This window comes from Penicillium arizonense (assembly GCF_001773325.1).
Source record: "Penicillium arizonense strain CBS 141311 chromosome Unknown PENARI_contig001, whole genome shotgun sequence".
NCBI lineage: Eukaryota > Fungi > Ascomycota > Eurotiomycetes > Eurotiales > Aspergillaceae > Penicillium > Penicillium arizonense.
The window spans coordinates 1,282,335-1,300,845 of NW_019173278.1; the positions used below are offsets into that span (position 1 = coordinate 1,282,335).

The 18,511-nt window shown below is 50.1% G+C and overlaps 4 protein-coding genes across 4 annotated transcripts; 3 read left to right on the forward strand and 1 right to left on the reverse strand.

Annotated features, from left to right (window-relative positions):
• Positions 1 to 124: 124 nt before the first annotated feature.
• On the forward strand, positions 125 to 1,997 carry PENARI_c001G10164 (splicing factor cactin; the record flags this gene model as incomplete). Its single annotated transcript, XM_022626928.1, has 5 exons — positions 125 to 640; positions 697 to 1,161; positions 1,215 to 1,841; positions 1,898 to 1,930; positions 1,980 to 1,997. The coding sequence occupies 5 exons, from the start codon at positions 125 to 127 to the stop codon at positions 1,995 to 1,997; spliced, it is 1,659 nt and encodes a 552-aa protein (XP_022493358.1).
• Positions 1,998 to 3,448: 1,451 nt separating this feature from the next.
• Positions 3,449 to 4,605, forward strand: PENARI_c001G00405 (forkhead box transcription factor; the record flags this gene model as incomplete). Its single annotated transcript, XM_022626147.1, has 2 exons — positions 3,449 to 3,916; positions 4,015 to 4,605. 2 exons carry the CDS (start codon positions 3,449 to 3,451, stop codon positions 4,603 to 4,605), a joined length of 1,059 nt encoding a protein of 352 aa, XP_022493620.1.
• A 4,900-nt stretch (positions 4,606 to 9,505) lies between these two features.
• Positions 9,506 to 10,250, reverse strand: PENARI_c001G03594 (60S ribosomal protein eL34; the record flags this gene model as incomplete). Its single annotated transcript, XM_022626402.1, has 4 exons — positions 9,506 to 9,694; positions 9,900 to 10,023; positions 10,159 to 10,172; positions 10,227 to 10,250. The coding sequence occupies 4 exons, from the start codon at positions 10,248 to 10,250 to the stop codon at positions 9,506 to 9,508; spliced, it is 351 nt and encodes a 116-aa protein (XP_022493739.1).
• Positions 10,251 to 10,664: 414 nt separating this feature from the next.
• prp8 (U4/U6-U5 snRNP complex subunit PRP8) lies at positions 10,665 to 17,789 on the forward strand (the record flags this gene model as incomplete). Its single annotated transcript, XM_022626933.1, has 2 exons — positions 10,665 to 15,256; positions 15,317 to 17,789. The coding sequence occupies 2 exons, from the start codon at positions 10,665 to 10,667 to the stop codon at positions 17,787 to 17,789; spliced, it is 7,065 nt and encodes a 2,354-aa protein (XP_022493832.1).
• Positions 17,790 to 18,511: the final 722 nt, after the last annotated feature.

Here is an 18,511-nt window from a genome sequence, read left to right on the forward strand (position 1 = left end):
CATAGCTGCCTGGGGCCGCAGGGAAGGTTTGCCGCCCGCGTTACTTTCCTGCAGATCTCCCGAATTTCTGACCTCGCGCATCCAAGTGCTTCATCTTTGCTACCTTTGGTCCTTTCACAGCACAATGACTTCGCGACTCCCGGGCCGACCAGATTCAAGGCGCAGCCGGTCGCGATCGCCGTCATCGCGCCGCCAGCAGAATCATCCCCGTCGGGACGATAGAGAATGGCGCGATCGACAAGACTCTGGTCGCAGATGGGATAATGGAAGACCCGGCCCCTCTCAGCAGCCTCGCAATATGCGCGACCAAGTCCGGCTCAACCTTCTCCAGGAAGATCAGCAAGTGCGCGAGTGGGTCGCGCAGGAGGACGTGTTCGTGCTGAAGCAGGCGAAGAAGAAAGCAGAGATCCGAGTCAAGGAAGGCCGCGCAAAGCCTATCGACTGGCTTACGGTCACTCTCCGTGTTATCGATCCTACGCGCGACCCTTTGGACGATGAGATTGCAGACTCCGATTTGGATGTCGTGGATCCGGACGGTGTGTTCGAGGGTCTGTCACAGACCCAGCTACAAGACCTGGAGAAGGATATCGATACATTTGTGAATCTTGAAACAAATGCGCAGAACCGCGACTTTTGGCAGGTAAGGTTTTTTCGAGATTCAGTTCAAGCATGCTGTTGACCACCGTTGTCCTCTAGACTATGAAAGTAATCTGCCGAGACCGTCAAAAAACCTCCACACCCGAAGGACGTGCCCTAAGTTCTGTGGCCGCCGATATCAACAAGCTTTTGAGCCCGAAATCCTACGAACAACTAAAAAATCTTGAAGTACAAGTGAGACGAAAGTTGAACTCGAACGAGCCAATCGATACAGACTACTGGGAAGAACTGCTCCGCAGTCTCACGGTTTGGAAGGCGAGGGCGAGACTGAGGAACGTCTACCAGACCATCATTGATGAGCGTGTCCGCGACTTGAGAAAGCAGCAGAGGGAGGAAGCTGAATCAATCCGGGCGAAATTGGCGCCTCTTGCTCCTGTCGTCATCGCAGGTGATACCACAAACCCTGCCGAGTTTGAAGGCTTGGACCCAGATCCATTGCTTCAAGTTCGTCCCGAGGATAAGGTCTTTGAAATCATGGATGAGTCCGCATTCCTGGACCAAGTGGTAAGTTGGCATGCATCATCTACTGTCGGAGCAAATGCTAATCAATTACACAGGCACGCGAACGTCAGAAAATTCTCCGTATGGGCTTTGTCCCACTCCATCAGCGAGCTACTGAAAAGTCCGCGGTAGTGGGAAACCCAGCATCTACGAGCACGCCCGCGGCCTCTACATCAACCAGGTTCTCCTCCATCCCGAACGAGGACTTTTCGCAAGCGACCAAAGCGCTCTACGAAAGGGAGCTAGCAAAAGGTGTCAGCGAGAATGAGGAAATATTCACTGGTGAAGAGGCCGTGAGTACGGTATCGCAACCCCAATGGGCTGGTAAGCATCGGCCTAGAAAACCCCGATATTTCAACCGAGTTCAAATGGGTTACGAATGGAACAAATACAACCAAACTCATTATGATCATGACAACCCGCCACCCAAGGTTGTACAGGGTTACAAGTTCAACATCTTCTACCCCGACTTGATCGATAAAACCAAGGCCCCAACATATCGCATCGAACGTGAGAACGGTCGGAAGCGCGGTGAATCGACGGCCGAGGCGGGCGAGGAAGACACATGTCTCATTCGATTTATGGCTGGACCACCGTACGAAGACATTGCTTTCCGAATTGTCGACAAAGAATGGGATTATAGTGCAAAGCGAGAGAGGGGCTTCAAGAGTACCTTCGACAAGGTAAGTTATGCCGTGCAACTCTCACGGTCTCTCCACTGACGTAATTTTCTTTTTAGGGTATTCTCCAACTTCACTTCCAATTCAAGAGGGTAAGTCGAATTCTGCTGTTCAAAAAGATGCATCATTAACTTGTCTCAGATCTATTACCGGAAGTAACACATGCGCAACAACCTTGCAGATGGGCGTCATTTCGGGATGGAGAGGTGGATTACTATGCAGGGAGACGATCGGGGTGTATTTTCCAGATGCCCGATACCCAGTGAATCAAGCCAACTCGGATTGATTGGGCTGGAAACATTACCCCCGAAATTTTCATACTCGCTCGATACATTTTAAGGATATCAAACGCTTGTTCCAACTACCTTAATTCTACCTCTGGCAATGCCACATCTCACACACACTCAACCCCCTGAACGTCTGGGGGTGCAACTGGTGTATTGATGAATACTGCTTTTAGCTCTTTTTCCTTTTTCTATTTCTTACTTTATTTTACTAGGGTGTTCTCTCGCAAAACGGGAGACGTTGGAGCCTTTTGGTAACACTATCCCGGCCTGCAGAGTGCAGGACGATTCTGACTTCCGGCTCGCTGGATGCAGCCCACGAACAGAAAAGTGAAAAGAAAAATAACGCCTGGGCTGGACAAAAATCAGGCAAAGCGGAGGTCTTTTCCAGAACGGCGCCAGAGGCGATGTCGCGGTTAACTTCCAGAAGGTCGGCTTTCAGCCCGGTGAATGATTTTCACTGCAGCTGTCCGCTAGGCCTCTCTATTCCAGCGGCACTAAATCCAGTATCCAGCCACTTTGGCCTTCTGTGCAATCGTTGGCTGTATAGACAATGAATCGTTCCACGACTTGGGCATCTAGGGAGGCGTTTTCCGTAGGAAGTATCAGTAGCGGCGTATTCTTTTTCAAGGAGGAAAAAAAAAAAACAAAAACAAAAAACAAAAAAGAAACAAAAGACTTTGGCCCAGACCGTCTTTTGTTTGTATTTGAATGCATCTCAAGGCTGTTTGCAGCTAAAAGAGCATGTGCCTTATGTGCTGGCAGGGGAAGATCGTGCTTGAGTGGCTTCTTGAAGTGTACAGCTCCAATCTTGAATGGTAACAGCTGGGGGATCACTTTATGCTCTCTACTTCTACAGTACTCTTTACCTTAGACCCAGATCTCTTCTCTTCCTCAACACTTATTTTACCTTCATTCTCGTTTCCTTTCTTCAACTCCTCACTTCCACCCCAAAGCATTATCAAAGTCCCTTAGGTGATGGACAACTCGATCTCATCTCTTCACTTCCACACGGCTCATTTGCCAATGGACCGAGCAAGCGAGCACACTTACTCCGCACAGCAAAGTGAGACTTCTTCTCCGGATTCTATCTATCAAATAAACTCTCTCCAATCTTACAACCCCGGTCATCAAGCCGAGCACTGGCCGAGATTTAGATCTCATCAGGCCAGGATCATGACACCCCTTCACCAACCCTCCTTCCCTAATCATTACGTTGTTGACTCTGGCCAATACGAGCACAACGCGAATCATTCCCATCCCCATCGACACGGTCAAGCTGCTTACCTTGACTCTTTGTACACCTCTTCACGTTCCGACCCCACCATGGCTGTCCCATGCATGGGTTCGTTTACTACCGAAGGAAAGAGACAGCTTCCTCAGGAAGTCCACTCAGATTGGATAGGAGTGCACTCGCCTGTCTTCAAAGGAGATGAACTTTCCGAATTTCCGGCACACCTGCAGCCTGTTCACGCAGTGCATAACATTCCCCCATCGCCACTGTCGACGATCTCCTCCTACGAGTCACCAGAGTCTCTGGTCCTCGCCAGTCCAACAATGACGATCCAGACAGTGGATCAGCTTTCACCAGGCTCCAGTGAGGATGACAGAGAAGACCGACCTGGACCAACCCCATACTCTCATTTGATCTTCCGGGCCCTAAAGGATGCCAAAGACAACAAGCTCCCTCTCCAGGGAATTTACAACTGGTTCGAAAGGAACACGGACAAGGCCAAGAGCTCGGGTTCGAAAGGATGGCAAAACAGTATCCGGCATAATTTGTCTATGAATGCAGTAGGTTCCCCGCTCTATCCCAGATATCAGTTTCACTTTGATGGCTGCTTCATTTCAATCCCTGCACCTTTGGCACAAGTACTAACAGTTTCATGTAGGGATTCGAGGCCGTCAAGGAGGAATTGGGCCCGGGAAAAAAGGCAGTCAACTTTTGGCGCCTGACACCTGAGGCAATTCGCCATGGTCATGTCCAATCCACCACTCGATACCGCAAGCAAGCGAGTGCACGAAAGGCACTTGGTGCAAATGCTCGTGCCGCTCAGCGCCAACGCACGGAGACCAAGGGTGGGAATCCCTCAGAGATGGCGAAGGCACGCCATCCCAATGCCGGTCATGACGAGCCCAATGAAATCTATCGACCCCCTCAAATGACCCTGCCTCCTTACCCTATGGATGGTCATTTCTCCCACCCGGACCCTCGAGTGATGCCATCCTACGTGCCACCCGCTCTTGCCCCGCCTATCGACAATGCATTGCAGAGATACGGTATGGAATCCGTGATCGGCTGTACAAACCTTTCACCAACCAACAATGGGTCTTTCTACGAAACCATGGGGGCTGCGCCGGACAATGAGGCGTTTACATTGAGACATGCAGCACATGCGGGCTGGTATTCACCATCGTCGGATCACAATATTGGGATGATGACAGGATCCGATGTTCCGGCCGATCTCCACCATGATTTGTAGCGGAGACACACACACGCGCAGAAAGAAGGAAAGAAAGGGGTGCTGGAAAGAGATTCGGTGAAAAAGCCCGGCAGCTACCCTGACTTGCATAATTCGTTTTTTGGCAATTTCTTTTTGTGGTTTTCCCGTTTTTCTTAGCCAAGGCCAATTTTGGTCTTCAAATACACTAGAGACATGGTGCATGTTTTGTGCATATCTTACTACTCGGATCGGGAAGTGTCTTTGCGGGTGTTCACACGGCGCGAGCCTACGGCGAAGGCGATCTATCTTTTGCCTCTTTGCCTCGTTATTGCTTGGCTTTTTGCTTTTTCTCTTGCGGGCTTCTGACATGAGGACATGGGTGTTTTCTTTTATTATTTTTGTGTTTTTTTTTCTTTTCCAAATGTATCAGAATCTGCCCACACATCCAATTTCATCGGAATCTATCAACCACGGACATATGCCGATCACCGTTCTCTGTCAAATTAGTCAACCCTTGGGTCTTCCGCTGACCCACCTAGTCTAAAGATTTCTTTTCAGTTGTGGTCTCGCTTCTCTTGAGTCCCACCGTCTCCAGGGCCATACAAATGGAAGTATGTACTGTTGGGCATCAACAACGCCAAGAGTTGACAATATCCTTCTGCCGATAGATCTGGACTTATGAAGTAATTCTCCGTGGGAATACATCGGCATTGTTTACTGTTGCACATATGGGCCACATGCTGTGCGGCTGGATTTGCTTCATACGTCTGGACAAGACGGCGGTGTCTCAAGTGACAGGAATAGTATCCAATCACAGCAGGAGAGGAAATATTGAACAATAACCTGCATACTTAGGTCGTGGATAGCCGTTTTTTCCCTGTCAGTGCAGGGGTCTAACAATCTGTGGACGGCCCCCTTCTCCTAGTCTTCTCTGGTCCCTTTTAACCCCCGGTTCGAATATCCATAGGGAGCTGAATGACCACCCTATGCCGCCCCCATCACCCCGCTCTATCGTTCTATTGCCTGCCTGCAACCTACCAGGTGCTAGGGTGACGTGGACAAGCTCCGTGGCAATGTGCTCCCATTGCTTCATAGCCATCTCACCTGTTATTTTCCCACTTCCACTTTCGGGCGACCTAAAAGGGCGGGACCTCACGGCCCCGAGTCTGCCTGGTATTCTGTATAGATCATGGATAAAGGTTGACTCACTCGGTCGCATTACAGAGACCCCCTGTCAGAGTCACAAGGAAGTCATATATGAAAGGGGATATACCAGACCAACAGATACTACGTAGGGACACGATACCATTTTCAAGTTATGCCGACGACATTCCGAGATCAAGTTTCAGGGGGGAGGGGGACCACTTCCGCACATGAATCAAAACGACGCCTTAATGTCCCCGGTCATGTCGCGACCAACTGGCGTGATAGATAGATCGACAATACACGGGTGACAAGAGCGGCATTAGCCTTGGTATTTGGATTCCTTCCCAAAAGGCATGTACGAGATAGATCGAACAGAGAATCAAAAGCTTGTGGGTAAGTAGATCGTGCACGATCTGCAAGGTTGAGCAGGGGGTGGTTAGGGGTGATATTAGTCATGACCGTGCAGCCTCAGGTAGATCATTCCACTTCTATACAGGTACTTAGTTTGATACCACCGTATACCTAACTGGGTAAAAAGCAACTTGCATCTGCGGAGATAGACGGGGGCCGCGAGGCCACCGTGGAAAGGCATGTAAGTGTGCAATTTTACGTACAGACTGTACCTGTACGCCCTTAGACAGGTGACAGCTGCAATGCGGTTCACAATGTGGCCGGAAATGCCCACCTACTAATGGGCTTTGCAGTAGTTTCCAAAGCTTCCCTGCGGACCGTGCCGGTATTATTTAATTATTCTTGGATAGGATAATTTGATTTTGCTAGCTATTGGAGGATGGCTCCGAGGGCTGCGACGTCGATTTTACCCTTGATCTAACCCTAACGGCCAATGTCATACGGGGTTCCATTTATGTGGGCTTTTGTTGGGTAGTTTTCTTTGACGTCCACATGGGCCTTTACTAGTCTTGATTAGGCATGAGATCTTTTAGCAACGGCAGTGCGCACTAGCTCGGGACCCGGTTGCTCGACAGATGTTCGTGTTAGCTACATGTCAATCGTGGGTGACGGTGGCCGTCTAACCGACGGGTAATACCTAGTCACGATACTGGCTCCCTTCGTCGAAGGAAGCGGTGACATCCGAATAAATCTTATGTACATTAGCAATGTGCACACTGCACATGTGGCCAATAGACCAGAGACGACGGGTCTCTCTGTGATCGTGGCAACATTTCGGCAGCTAGCCCGCCCCTTATTTAGTAGACCTTTGTATTCTGTGAATTCCTGTTTTCTTTCACGTCCGCTGTTTAACGACCTACTCTTTTAATTTGGTTGGTACATGCCTACTGGTACTGTAGGTATGCATAGCCGATATACCGCAGCCTTGTGAATGAGTTAAGATCTCCAATGCAGGGAAGGCAGTCAGCATCTATAGCCTCAATTTCAAGAACGAGGAAAATCAGGTACAGCCTAACTATATTACCCAAATGGTCGCACTGTAGTTGCCAAATCGAGCCCAGCTGGGGGTTTCCAGATCGAATTTGATCTATCGACTACTTGCAAGGGAGAAAGGAAAAGCAAAAAGGGGTAGATCTTCCAATTTTTCGATCTTCATGACATCAATTGATCGATGTCGGCACGGGAAGGCTGTGTTTGATGCCTGTCACTTGATATGTGCCTGTTTGGCCGATAGGATGTCCAGCCTGCCGGGTGCCGGGCTTCTCGGACTTGTAAATCCGATTTTCTTTGCTTAGAAGATATTAGAGGTTATAGTATCAGCTGTACCAAAGGAAAAGTACAAATGTAACGACTTCTATAGCCCAACTACTACATAAGTCTTTGGATAATGAGCACAAACTTCACCTGTTATGCATCTGTGGGGGAGTGGGCCGGTTCAACAGCTGTCAGTTGTTCATGCGCTCTTGTTGGACAAATACTCGCAGCGGGAGGCCCATGAAGTAATCCGATACATAACAGTCGCCTGACCGCTTCTTGGGTGTTCGTCGGTTGATCCTATTGTCTGCTGTTAGCCGTATCCCCGGGCTTTGGGTGGATCCAACCGCCAAAATTTCTTCTTGTTTTGCATTTGACATGGGAAAAGAAAAGGAAGGAAAAGAAAAGAAAGCCACCTAGACCGGTGATTAATCTATAAATCGCTTGAGGCTCGGCTCCGAGATTTGGAGAAATTGTGTGGTCCCACGGAATTAAATGTACATGCGCGTTCGTACAGTCAGTAGAACAGCGGAAGTGGAGGGATCGATGTTTATTGGTATTTTTGACATGAAATGTCAGCACGCCTTCTTTTTTCTTTCCTCCTTGGCAGAGACCGACTTATTTTAGACTGGCAGTACAGGATAGATCTCTTTTGAGAAGGAGATCTTTTCTGGTCGTCACACGCCATGTTCATGTTGTGTAGTGGGTGGTAGAAAGGCCACAAAGAACGTCCGAGCATAATGCGATGTCTCTGTTTCACTTTAACCTTAAAGTCAAGTGGACATTGTTCAAATGTATTACTTGTATGTACCTGTATCTAGAATGACAGACAGAACCATACTTAAGATGGTGATTTATTCAGTGTATCTGCAACCAATCCCGTCTGCAGCCTCACGCGGGTCAACGCTGCTGCAGGGATGAATCTCCTACTCGAAATGGCAAGTCAAGAGAGTATCAGCAGCTAAGAGGCGTCATGCCGATATATTAATCGTGTCTAAATTCGTTTCCGATACGATGCCATTAACAACAGTTTCTTCTAGTTACTAAGGTACTTGTGCGGCTCTTACCACCTGATATACATCCGCAAGTGCGTATATCATGACAGTATTTCTTATTTCCCTAGCGACGAAGCTGCTTTTTGCAACGTTCATACTAACAAATATAAATCTCCAACGTGACGTCCAATAGCACTGGCTAGAAATGTGTAGATCCAAGGCCCTGAAACCCTCTTGACAACAAGCGGTGTCATTAACCCTAAACCTGGCTGCACGGCTAGTCAAAATCCAAATCCGCGAAAGGGTCAAACTTTACGGACAAGAGGTCCCTATGGTTACAAGACCCTGTCGATAATACGGGGACATAGTTTGCTCCGCTTCTGGGGTTTCGAGATGACCTGCAACCGCTTAGCGAGGCAGACGGCTGCTGTGCTGGCTGTATTCCGACCAAGGCAAGAAACAAGGATTACACGTACAACTGCGTTGCAGGGGAGAAACTAGCACAGAGACTGGCTCCTGGTGACGTGAACTGGACCCATACTTATCGCGGTGAAGATATTCACCCCGGGGAACGGAAGTCTGATCACCTACTTGACGTGGATTCCAAATCCGCGTAGACGCAATGGAAGGCGTCACTGCAGGTATCTTATAGCATGAGGCCGAGACGCCGAGAAGTATGTTCAATATCAGGCAGATAATGCAATGCCTGCAATGACCAACGCAGAGCACGCCATTGTTTTACCCAGTGACTACGTTATGCCCGAGCCCATGACAGTTCTATAGTGTGAATTTCAATAAGGACCGTGCCAGCTCGAAAGGCGTCAATCCAGATTCTAGACCTACCCAACGTGTCATGGCAGATCGACTACAACAGTTGCGAGTCGGAATAGGTGAGTGCGAAACTTCCACCTAAGTTCCAAGGAACACCTTTTCAGACAACTCAATTGACATATTTGGGAATCACTCATGAAGATAAATGAAATTGATTCATTTGCATAGCAGTGGGCCTTTTTTTTTTGGGACCCGCGTGCTAGCTGTTCCTGTTCATCTTTAGGATTCTAAGAGAACCATTCCCAGCCGTTTCCCCCGTAACATTCACTCCACTGAAAGAACAACACCGACAGAAAGCACGCTTAGCGCTTGCCGGCCTTCTGCTGGGACTCCTTGAGGACCTTCTTGACGATCTTCTGCTCCTCGATCAGGAAGGCACGGACAATGCGGTCCTTGACGCAGCCAGCGCAGCGGGAACCACCGTAGGCACGGCTGACATTCTTCTTGGGGCGGGAGATCTGGGAGTACTCGCGGGGACGGAGAGCGGGGATCTAAAAATCAAAATTGTCAGTCGATCGGACTTCCAAAATTGGTGCGAGACGGTCGTAGAGAGCGTGCAGCGTTTCGGTCGGCCAGTCATTGGTACCCCAGTCCATCCAGACAGAGTTTTCCAGGTCGTTCGCCTGGCCCACCCGTAACCGCACACATCCCACAAAACCGTCGAAAATTGCACCAGAGGCGTCAGGGAGCACTCACACCGGGGAGCTTGATGCCACAGTCACCGCACTTGGGAGCGGTACCCTTCTTCTTGAGGTGGAGGTACCGGAGCTCGCCGCCGGGGGTCTTGACGATGCGAACCTTGTTGGACCGCGTGTTGTACCTATCGAGTGCAAAAAAAGAACCGTCAATAATTCGTTCGAACAAAAAGTAGGCCCGTCTTCATAGTAATCGTGCAGACTATCGTAGGAAACGTGGAATTGGGCATTCTTCGTCTGGAGGGAATTTTAAAACGTACGGGTTCCGGCGGCGCTGCGACAGGGTTAGAACAATAATTCCCAAATCAATATCTCAAATAGAACTCACGTATTGCAGTCTGTTGTTGGTCATTTTGACTGTACTTGAACTGGTCAAGGGCGGCAGTTGTCGGAGTTGTCGTGAAGCAAAGTGAAATATGTCGAGACGGTTTGTGTGGGTTTCTGCTTCAGCCGACGCTAGCGCAGATTTGGCGAGGTGGCGCTAACCCTAATGCGGACTAGTGCCAATCGGAGCCGCCACCTCAAAGTTCAACGGGAGAAAGGAGCAGAGATAGTCACATCGCGTAGGGGATCGTGGATCTCGATCTTTGTCGCGTTTTCATCTTAATTATTACCTTCCACCTTTATTAGTGTCTGCCCCTCCAGTTGGAATTACTTTCCCAGCTGAGAGTCCCGCTACCTATGACCTCCGACGTGGCTTAACGCGACTTGAAACCAACGCAACATCTACGAGGGAGGGTGGGCTTTCCCCCCATCAATTACCATCATGGCTTCATTGCCACCTCCTCCGCCTCCTCCCCCAGGATGGGGTGCAGCTCCTTCCATGCCGCTGGCGCCGCCGCCGCCAGGCTATCAGCCGCCGGCCGACCCGACCGTCGCAAAATTTGCGCAGAAGAAGAATGAATGGCTGCGCACGCAACGCAATCGATTCGGCGAGAAGCGCAAGGGAGGATTTGTTGAAACACAAAAGGCGGACATGCCTCCAGAGCATTTGCGAAAGATTGTACGAGATATCGGTGATGTCTCGCAGAAGAAATTCACCAACGAGAAGCGTAGCTACCTCGGCGCGCTCAAGTTCATGCCTCATGCCGTATTGAAGCTATTGGAGAACATGCCAATGCCCTGGGAGTCAGCAAGAGAAGTCAAGGTCCTCTACCACGTCAACGGATGTCTGACGCTGGTCAACGAGACACCGCGTGTCATCGAGCCTGTCTTCCACGCCCAGTGGGCAACGATGTGGATGTGCATGCGTCGGGAGAAGAGCGATCGCCGACACTTCAAGCGTATGCGCTTCCCTCCGTTCGATGACGAGGAACCGCCTCTTTCTTGGTCGGAAAATATTGAAGATGTTGAGCCGCTGGAACCCATTCAGATGGAGCTCGACGAGGAAGAAGATGCGGCTGTGTACGAATGGTTCTACGACCACCGCCCTCTCCTCGATACACCCCATGTCAATGGCCCGAGCTACAAGAAGTGGAACCTTTCTCTTCCCCAGATGGCGACTCTTCATCGTCTCAGTCACCAGATTTTAAGTGACGTTGTCGACCAAAATTACTACCACATGTTCGACCTTAACAGCTTCTTCACAGCCAAGGCCCTCAACGTCGCCATTCCTGGTGGTCCTCGTTTTGAGCCTCTTTACAAGGACATTGACCCTAACGACGAGGATTTCAGCGAGTTTAACGCCATTGATCGCATCATCTTCCGTGCCCCCATTCGGACCGAATACCGAGTCACCTTCCCCTTCCTGTATAACACCCTACCCCGAAGTGTCAAGGTCGCTTGGTATTCTCACCCCCAAGTGGTCTATGTTCGCACCGAAGACCCTAACCTCCCCGCTTTCTACTTCGACCCCGTCATCAACCCCATCTCTTCCCGCTCTGTCGCACCAAAAAATATTACAGTCAGCCACGAAGATCAAATCTTCGGACCCGGCAATAATGAAGACGACGAATTTGAGCTGCCAGGTGAGGTCGAGCCATTCTTTGACGACGAGGAACTCTACACACCGGACACCGCGTCCGCCATCGCCCTGTGGTGGGCCCCTCACCCATTCGATAAGCGGTCCGGCAAAATGGTTCGTGCACAGGATGTGCCACTGGTCAAGCAATGGTACTTGGAGCACTGCCCGCAGGGTCAACCCGTGAAGGTCCGGGTCTCCTACCAAAAGCTGCTCAAGAGCTACGTCTTGAATGAGCTACACAAGAGCACACCCAAGGCCCAGAGCAAACAGAACCTCATGAAGACTCTGAAGACGACTAAGTTTTTCCAGCAAACAACCATCGACTGGGTCGAGGCCGGTTTGCAAGTCTGTCGCCAGGGTTTCAACATGCTTAACTTGCTGATCCACCGCAAGAATTTGACTTATCTTCATCTTGATTACAACTTCAACTTGAAGCCCGTCAAGACTTTGACAACCAAGGAGCGAAAGAAGTCTCGTTTCGGAAACGCTTTCCACTTGATGCGAGAGATTCTTCGCTTGACCAAGTTGATTGTCGACGCTCAGGTCCAATACCGCCTGGGTAACATCGATGCCTTCCAGCTTGCAGATGGTATACTATATGCCTTCAACCATGTGGGTCAACTCACTGGTATGTACCGTTACAAGTACAAGCTTATGCACCAGATCCGTTCCTGCAAGGACCTGAAGCATTTGATCTACTACCGATTCAATTCTGGCCCTGTCGGTAAGGGACCTGGTTGTGGTTTCTGGGCCCCAGCCTGGAGAGTCTGGCTCTTCTTCATGCGTGGTATTATTCCTTTGCTGGAGCGCTGGCTCGGCAACTTGCTCTCTCGTCAATTTGAGGGTCGTCACAGCAAGGGCGTCGCCAAGACCGTCACCAAGCAGCGTGTGGAATCTCACTTCGATCTGGAATTGCGTGCCTCCGTCATGGCCGATCTTATGGACATGATGCCCGAGGGTATCAAGCAGAATAAGGTCAACGTTGTCTTGCAACATTTGTCCGAGGCTTGGAGGTGCTGGAAGAGTAACATCCCCTGGAAGGTTCCTGGTCTCCCTGCTCCCATTGAGAACATCATCCTTCGATACGTCAAGAGCAAGGCGGACTGGTGGATTTCTGTTGCCCACTACAACCGAGAGAGAATTCGCCGTGGTGCAACCGTCGACAAGACCGTTGCAAAAAAGAACCTGGGTCGTCTTACTCGTCTCTGGCTCAAGTCCGAGCAAGAGCGCCAGCACAACTATCTGAAGGATGGTCCCTATGTTTCCTCCGAGGAAGCCGTTGCGATCTACACCACAATGGTTCACTGGCTGGAGTCTCGCAAGTTCTCTCCGATTCCCTTCCCCAGTGTTTCCTACAAGCACGACACCAAAATTTTGATCCTTGCCCTCGAGCGGCTGCGTGAGTCTTATTCTGTCAAGGGAAGATTGAATCAGAGTCAACGAGAGGAATTGGCCCTCATCGAGCAGGCCTATGACTCTCCCGGTACCACATTGGCACGAATCAAGCGATTCCTTCTGACACAGAGAGCCTTCAAGGAGGTCAAGATCGACATGAATGACAACTACAACAACATCAACCCCGTTTACGACATCGAGCCTATCGAAAAGATTACCGATGCTTACCTAGACCAGTATCTCTGGTACCAGGCTGAGCAGCGCCATCTCTTCCCTGCTTGGATCAAGCCCTCTGACTCTGAAGTTCCTCCTCTTCTGACCTACAAATGGACCCAAGGTATTAACAACCTGTCCAATGTGTGGGAAACTTCCGAGGGAGAGACCAACGTCATGATCGAAACCGAGCTTTCCAAGGTCTACGAAAAGATTGATCTCACCTTGTTGAACCGACTGCTCCGTTTGATCATGGATCACAACTTGGCTGACTACATCACCTCGAAGAACAATGTTCAACTCAGCTACAAGGATATGAACCACACCAACAGTTATGGTCTTATCCGTGGTCTTCAGTTCTCGGGCTTCGTGTTCCAGTACTACGGTTTGATGATCGATTTGTTGCTCCTTGGTCTGCAGAGAGCCAGCGAAATGGCTGGTCCTCCTGGAAGCCCCAACGACTTCTTGCAGTTCAGGGACCGTGCCACCGAGACTAGACACCCCATCCGTCTCTACACACGTTACGTCGACAAGATTTGGGTCTTCTTCAGATTCCAGGCCGATGACTCGCGCGATTTGATTCAACGTTTCTTGACCGAGAATCCGGACCCTAACTTCGAAAACGTCATTGGCTATAAGAACAAGAAGTGCTGGCCTCGCGATTGTCGTATGCGCTTGATGCGTCACGATGTCAACCTTGGTCGTGCTGTCTTCTGGGACATGAAGAATCGTCTCCCGAGATCTATCACTACCATTGACTGGGATGATACATTCGCTAGCGTGTACAGCAAGGACAACCCCAACTTGCTGTTCTCCATGAACGGTTTCGAAGTCCGCATTCTTCCCAAGATTCGGAACATGAATGAGGAGTTCTCCGTTAAGGACAGTGTCTGGTCTCTGGTCGATAACTCCACCAAGGAGCGTACGGCGCATGCCTTCCTCCAGGTCACTGAAGAGGATATCCAGAAGTTCAACAACCGTATCCGACAAATACTCATGTCCTCCGGTTCGACGACTTTCACCAAGATCGCCAACAAGTGGAACACTGCACTGATTGCTCTCTTCACATACTATCGTGAGGCTGCTGTGTCAACCGTCAACCTTCTCGACACCATTGTGAAATGTGAGACTAAGATCCAGACTCGTGTCAAGATCGGTCTCAACTCCAAGATGCCGTCTCGTTTCCCCCCTGCGGTCTTCTACACACCCAAGGAGCTTGGGGGTCTCGGTATGATCTCGGGATCTCACATCCTCATTCCCACCAGTGACAAGCGCTGGTCCAAACAGACGGATACTGGCATTACTCACTTCCGAGCGGGTATGTCTCACGACGAAGAAACCCTGATTCCAAATATCTTCCGCTACATCATTCCCTGGGAGGCCGAATTCATTGACTCCCAGCGTGTGTGGATGGAGTACTCGCAAAAGCGAATGGAGGCTCAGCAGCAAAATCGTCGCTTGACCCTAGAGGATCTGGAAGACAGTTGGGATCGTGGTCTTCCCCGTATCAACACCCTCTTCCAGAAGGACCGAAGCACCCTCAGCTTCGACAAGGGTTTCCGACTCCGTGCGGAGTTCAAACAGTACCAGCTGATGAAGAGCAATCCGTTCTGGTGGACGAGTCAGCGACATGATGGTAAACTTTGGAATCTCAACGCCTACCGTACAGACGTCATCCAAGCGCTTGGCGGAGTAGAAACTATTTTGGAGCACACCCTATTCAAGGCGACAGCTTTCCCGTCCTGGGAGGGTCTCTTTTGGGAGAGAGCCAGTGGTTTCGAAGAGAGGTAAGTGCTTTTATTAGTTTCGTCTCTGTTTAAATGATATTTGAGCTAACTTTTCAATAGCATGAAGTTCAAAAAGCTCACGAATGCCCAGAGGTCTGGTCTGAACCAGATTCCGAACCGCCGCTTTACTCTGTGGTGGTCTCCGACTATCAACCGCGCGAACGTGTATGTCGGTTTCCAGGTTCAACTGGATCTTACTGGTATCTTCCTACACGGTAAGATCCCAACGTTGAAGATTTCGTTGATTCAGATCTTCCGTGCCCATTTGTGGCAAAAGATTCACGAGTCCGTTGTTATGGATCTGTGTCAGGTCCTGGACCAGGAACTGGAGCAGCTTGGTATCGAAGCCGTTCAAAAGGAGACTATCCACCCGCGTAAATCCTACAAGATGAACAGCTCTTGTGCGGATATCCTCCTTTTCGCGACCAATAAGTGGAACGTTACTCGGCCTTCCCTGGTATTCGACACCAAGGATGTTTACGAACCCACTACAACCAACAAGTTCTGGTTGGATGTGCAGCTGAGATATGGTGACTATGATTCTCATGACATTGAACGATATGTGCGTGCCAAGTACCTTGACTACACCTCTGACAGCATGAGCATCTATCCTTCCAGTACTGGTTTGATGATCGGTATCGATCTTGCATACAACCTCTTCTCAGCCTACGGACAATACTTCCCAGGTCTCAAAACTCTGATTCAGCAGGCTATGGCCAAGATCATGAAGGCCAACCCGGCCCTGTATGTATTGCGTGAACGTATACGCAAGGGTCTGCAACTTTATGCCTCGGAGAGCAATCAGGAGTTCCTCAATTCCCAGAACTACTCTGAACTCTTCAGTCCTCAGATTCAGTTGTTCATTGACGACACTAATGTCTACCGTGTCACGATTCACAAGACCTTCGAGGGTAACCTGACTACGAAGCCCATCAACGGTGCAATCTTCATTTTCAATCCTCGCACTGGACAACTGTTCTTGAAGATCATTCACACCAGTGTCTGGGCAGGCCAGAAGCGTCTGGGCCAGTTGGCCAAGTGGAAGACAGCCGAAGAAGTGGCAGCTCTTATTCGGTCTCTCCCCGTCGAAGAGCAACCGAAACAGCTCATTGTCACCCGTAAGGGTCTTCTTGATCCTCTCGAGGTTCACCTGCTTGACTTCCCCAACATTTCCATCCGTGCCTCCGAGCTTCAGCTGCCCTTCCAGGCTGCTATGAAGGTTGAGAAGCTGGCGGACATGATTCTCCGTGCAACCGAACCTCAGATGGTGCTCTTTAACTTGTATGACGAGTGGCTCAAATCCATCTCCCCGTACACTGCCTTCTCTCGTCTGATCCTCATTCTCCGAGCCCTCCACGTCAACATCGACAAAGCCAAGATCATTCTTCGCCCTGACAAGACAGTCATCACCCAGGAGCACCACATCTGGCCCTCTCTCTCCGATGAGGATTGGATCAAGGTTGAAGTGCAATTGCGTGATTTGATCCTGAACGACTACGGTAGGAAGAACAATGTGAACGTGCAGAGCTTGACCAGCAGTGAAGTCCGTGATATTATTCTGGGTATGGAGATTAGCGCGCCTTCCCTGCAGCGACAGCAGGCGGCCGAGATCGAGAAGCAGCAGGAGGAGCAAAAGCAGCTCACCGCCGTGACCACCAAGACCCAGAACGCCCGTGGCGAGGACATTATTGTCACCACTACGTCTCAGTATGAGCAGCAATCCTTTGCATCCAAGACTGAGTGGCGTACTCGTGCGATCGCGACGTCCAACCTCCGGACCCGGTCTAACAACATCTACGTCTCTTCTGATGATATCCGCGACGAGGGCTACACCTACATCATGCCCAAGAACGTCCTCAAGCGATTCATCACCATTGCCGATCTCCGGGTGCAGGTTACGGGTTACATCTACGGTAGCTCTCCGCCGGACAACGACCAGGTCAAGGAGGTTCGCACCATTGTCATGATTCCCCAAGTTGGTAACACCCGGGACGTCCAACTCCCTCACCAACTGCCACAACATGACTACCTCCAGAACTTGGAGCCGCTCGGTGTGATCCACACGGTTTCAGGAAATGAGCCGCCGTACATGTCTGCAGCGGATGTCACGCATCATGCCCGACTCATGAACGCGCATCCATCTTGGGATAAGAAGACCGTGACCATGACTGTCTCCTTCACTCCTGGGTCCGTCTCACTTGCCGCTTGGGGTCTGACTCCTCAAGGTTACAAGTGGGGTGCTGAGAACAAGGACACGACCTCGGATCAGCCACAGGGCTTCTCTACCAACATGGGTGAGAAGTGTCAGCTGTTACTCAGTGACAAGATCCGCGGCTATTTCTTGGTGCCCGAAGACAATATTTGGAACTACAGCTTCATGGGTAGTTCCTTCGGTAGCGTGGAGAAGCGGCCTGTTTACGTCAAGATTGACACCCCGCTCAAGTTCTACGACGACCAACACCGCCCTCTTCACTTCCAGAACTTCGCTGAGTTGGAAGATATTTGGGTGGATCGGTCTGACAACTTTGCGTAAACAAACGCAGCTGGTCAGGCGTTGCAAAGTTTCTGTTTCTATTTCCCGGGTGTCTGTATTCCTTACTATTTTCACTTGTTTTTTTATTTTTTATTTGGCTTGTATCACGACAACCTTAATTCATGTATTGCAGCGAGAACCCAGGCTAAAGGAAAAGCAAGATGTGTGGATTTTTGTATAGTACGAGTTATTGGCGAATTGCATTCCCTGTTTATCAGTGAAATCATTTCTATTTTATTTCTTTCCCATGTATACGAGGATGCAGTTTGCTCTGCAATGCATATAGATCCACTAGTTGGCAGGGCAGCCACACATCCCCAATCATGACTATGAGTTCTTCCGAGGATTGCCGCGATGTGATCGAGGCTTACTACAGCAGGCGCCCACCTGGTCATGGAACAATATGCGCTGAGCCACTCAGCCCAACATCTAAGCTGGGCTTCTCCTTCGCCCAAAACGCGTGGGAGAGGGCCATGTGCAAAACCCGACAAACAAAGAAATAAGTACACCTGCGTGACTATCGAAATCGCCCACCATTCGCAGCCTGCATAAGCTCCTCTCTATCCCGCTTCCATGCATCAGAAGGGTCAGAGTTATTGACAGATGACGGCCCGCATGCAGCTAGAAGAACTCGGTAGTCCATCCGAATCCTAGCTCTGCACTGCGATTTGACAAAAAAAACGGGCTTGGTGTGGCGCAACAAGTTGATGTGACTGACTCGC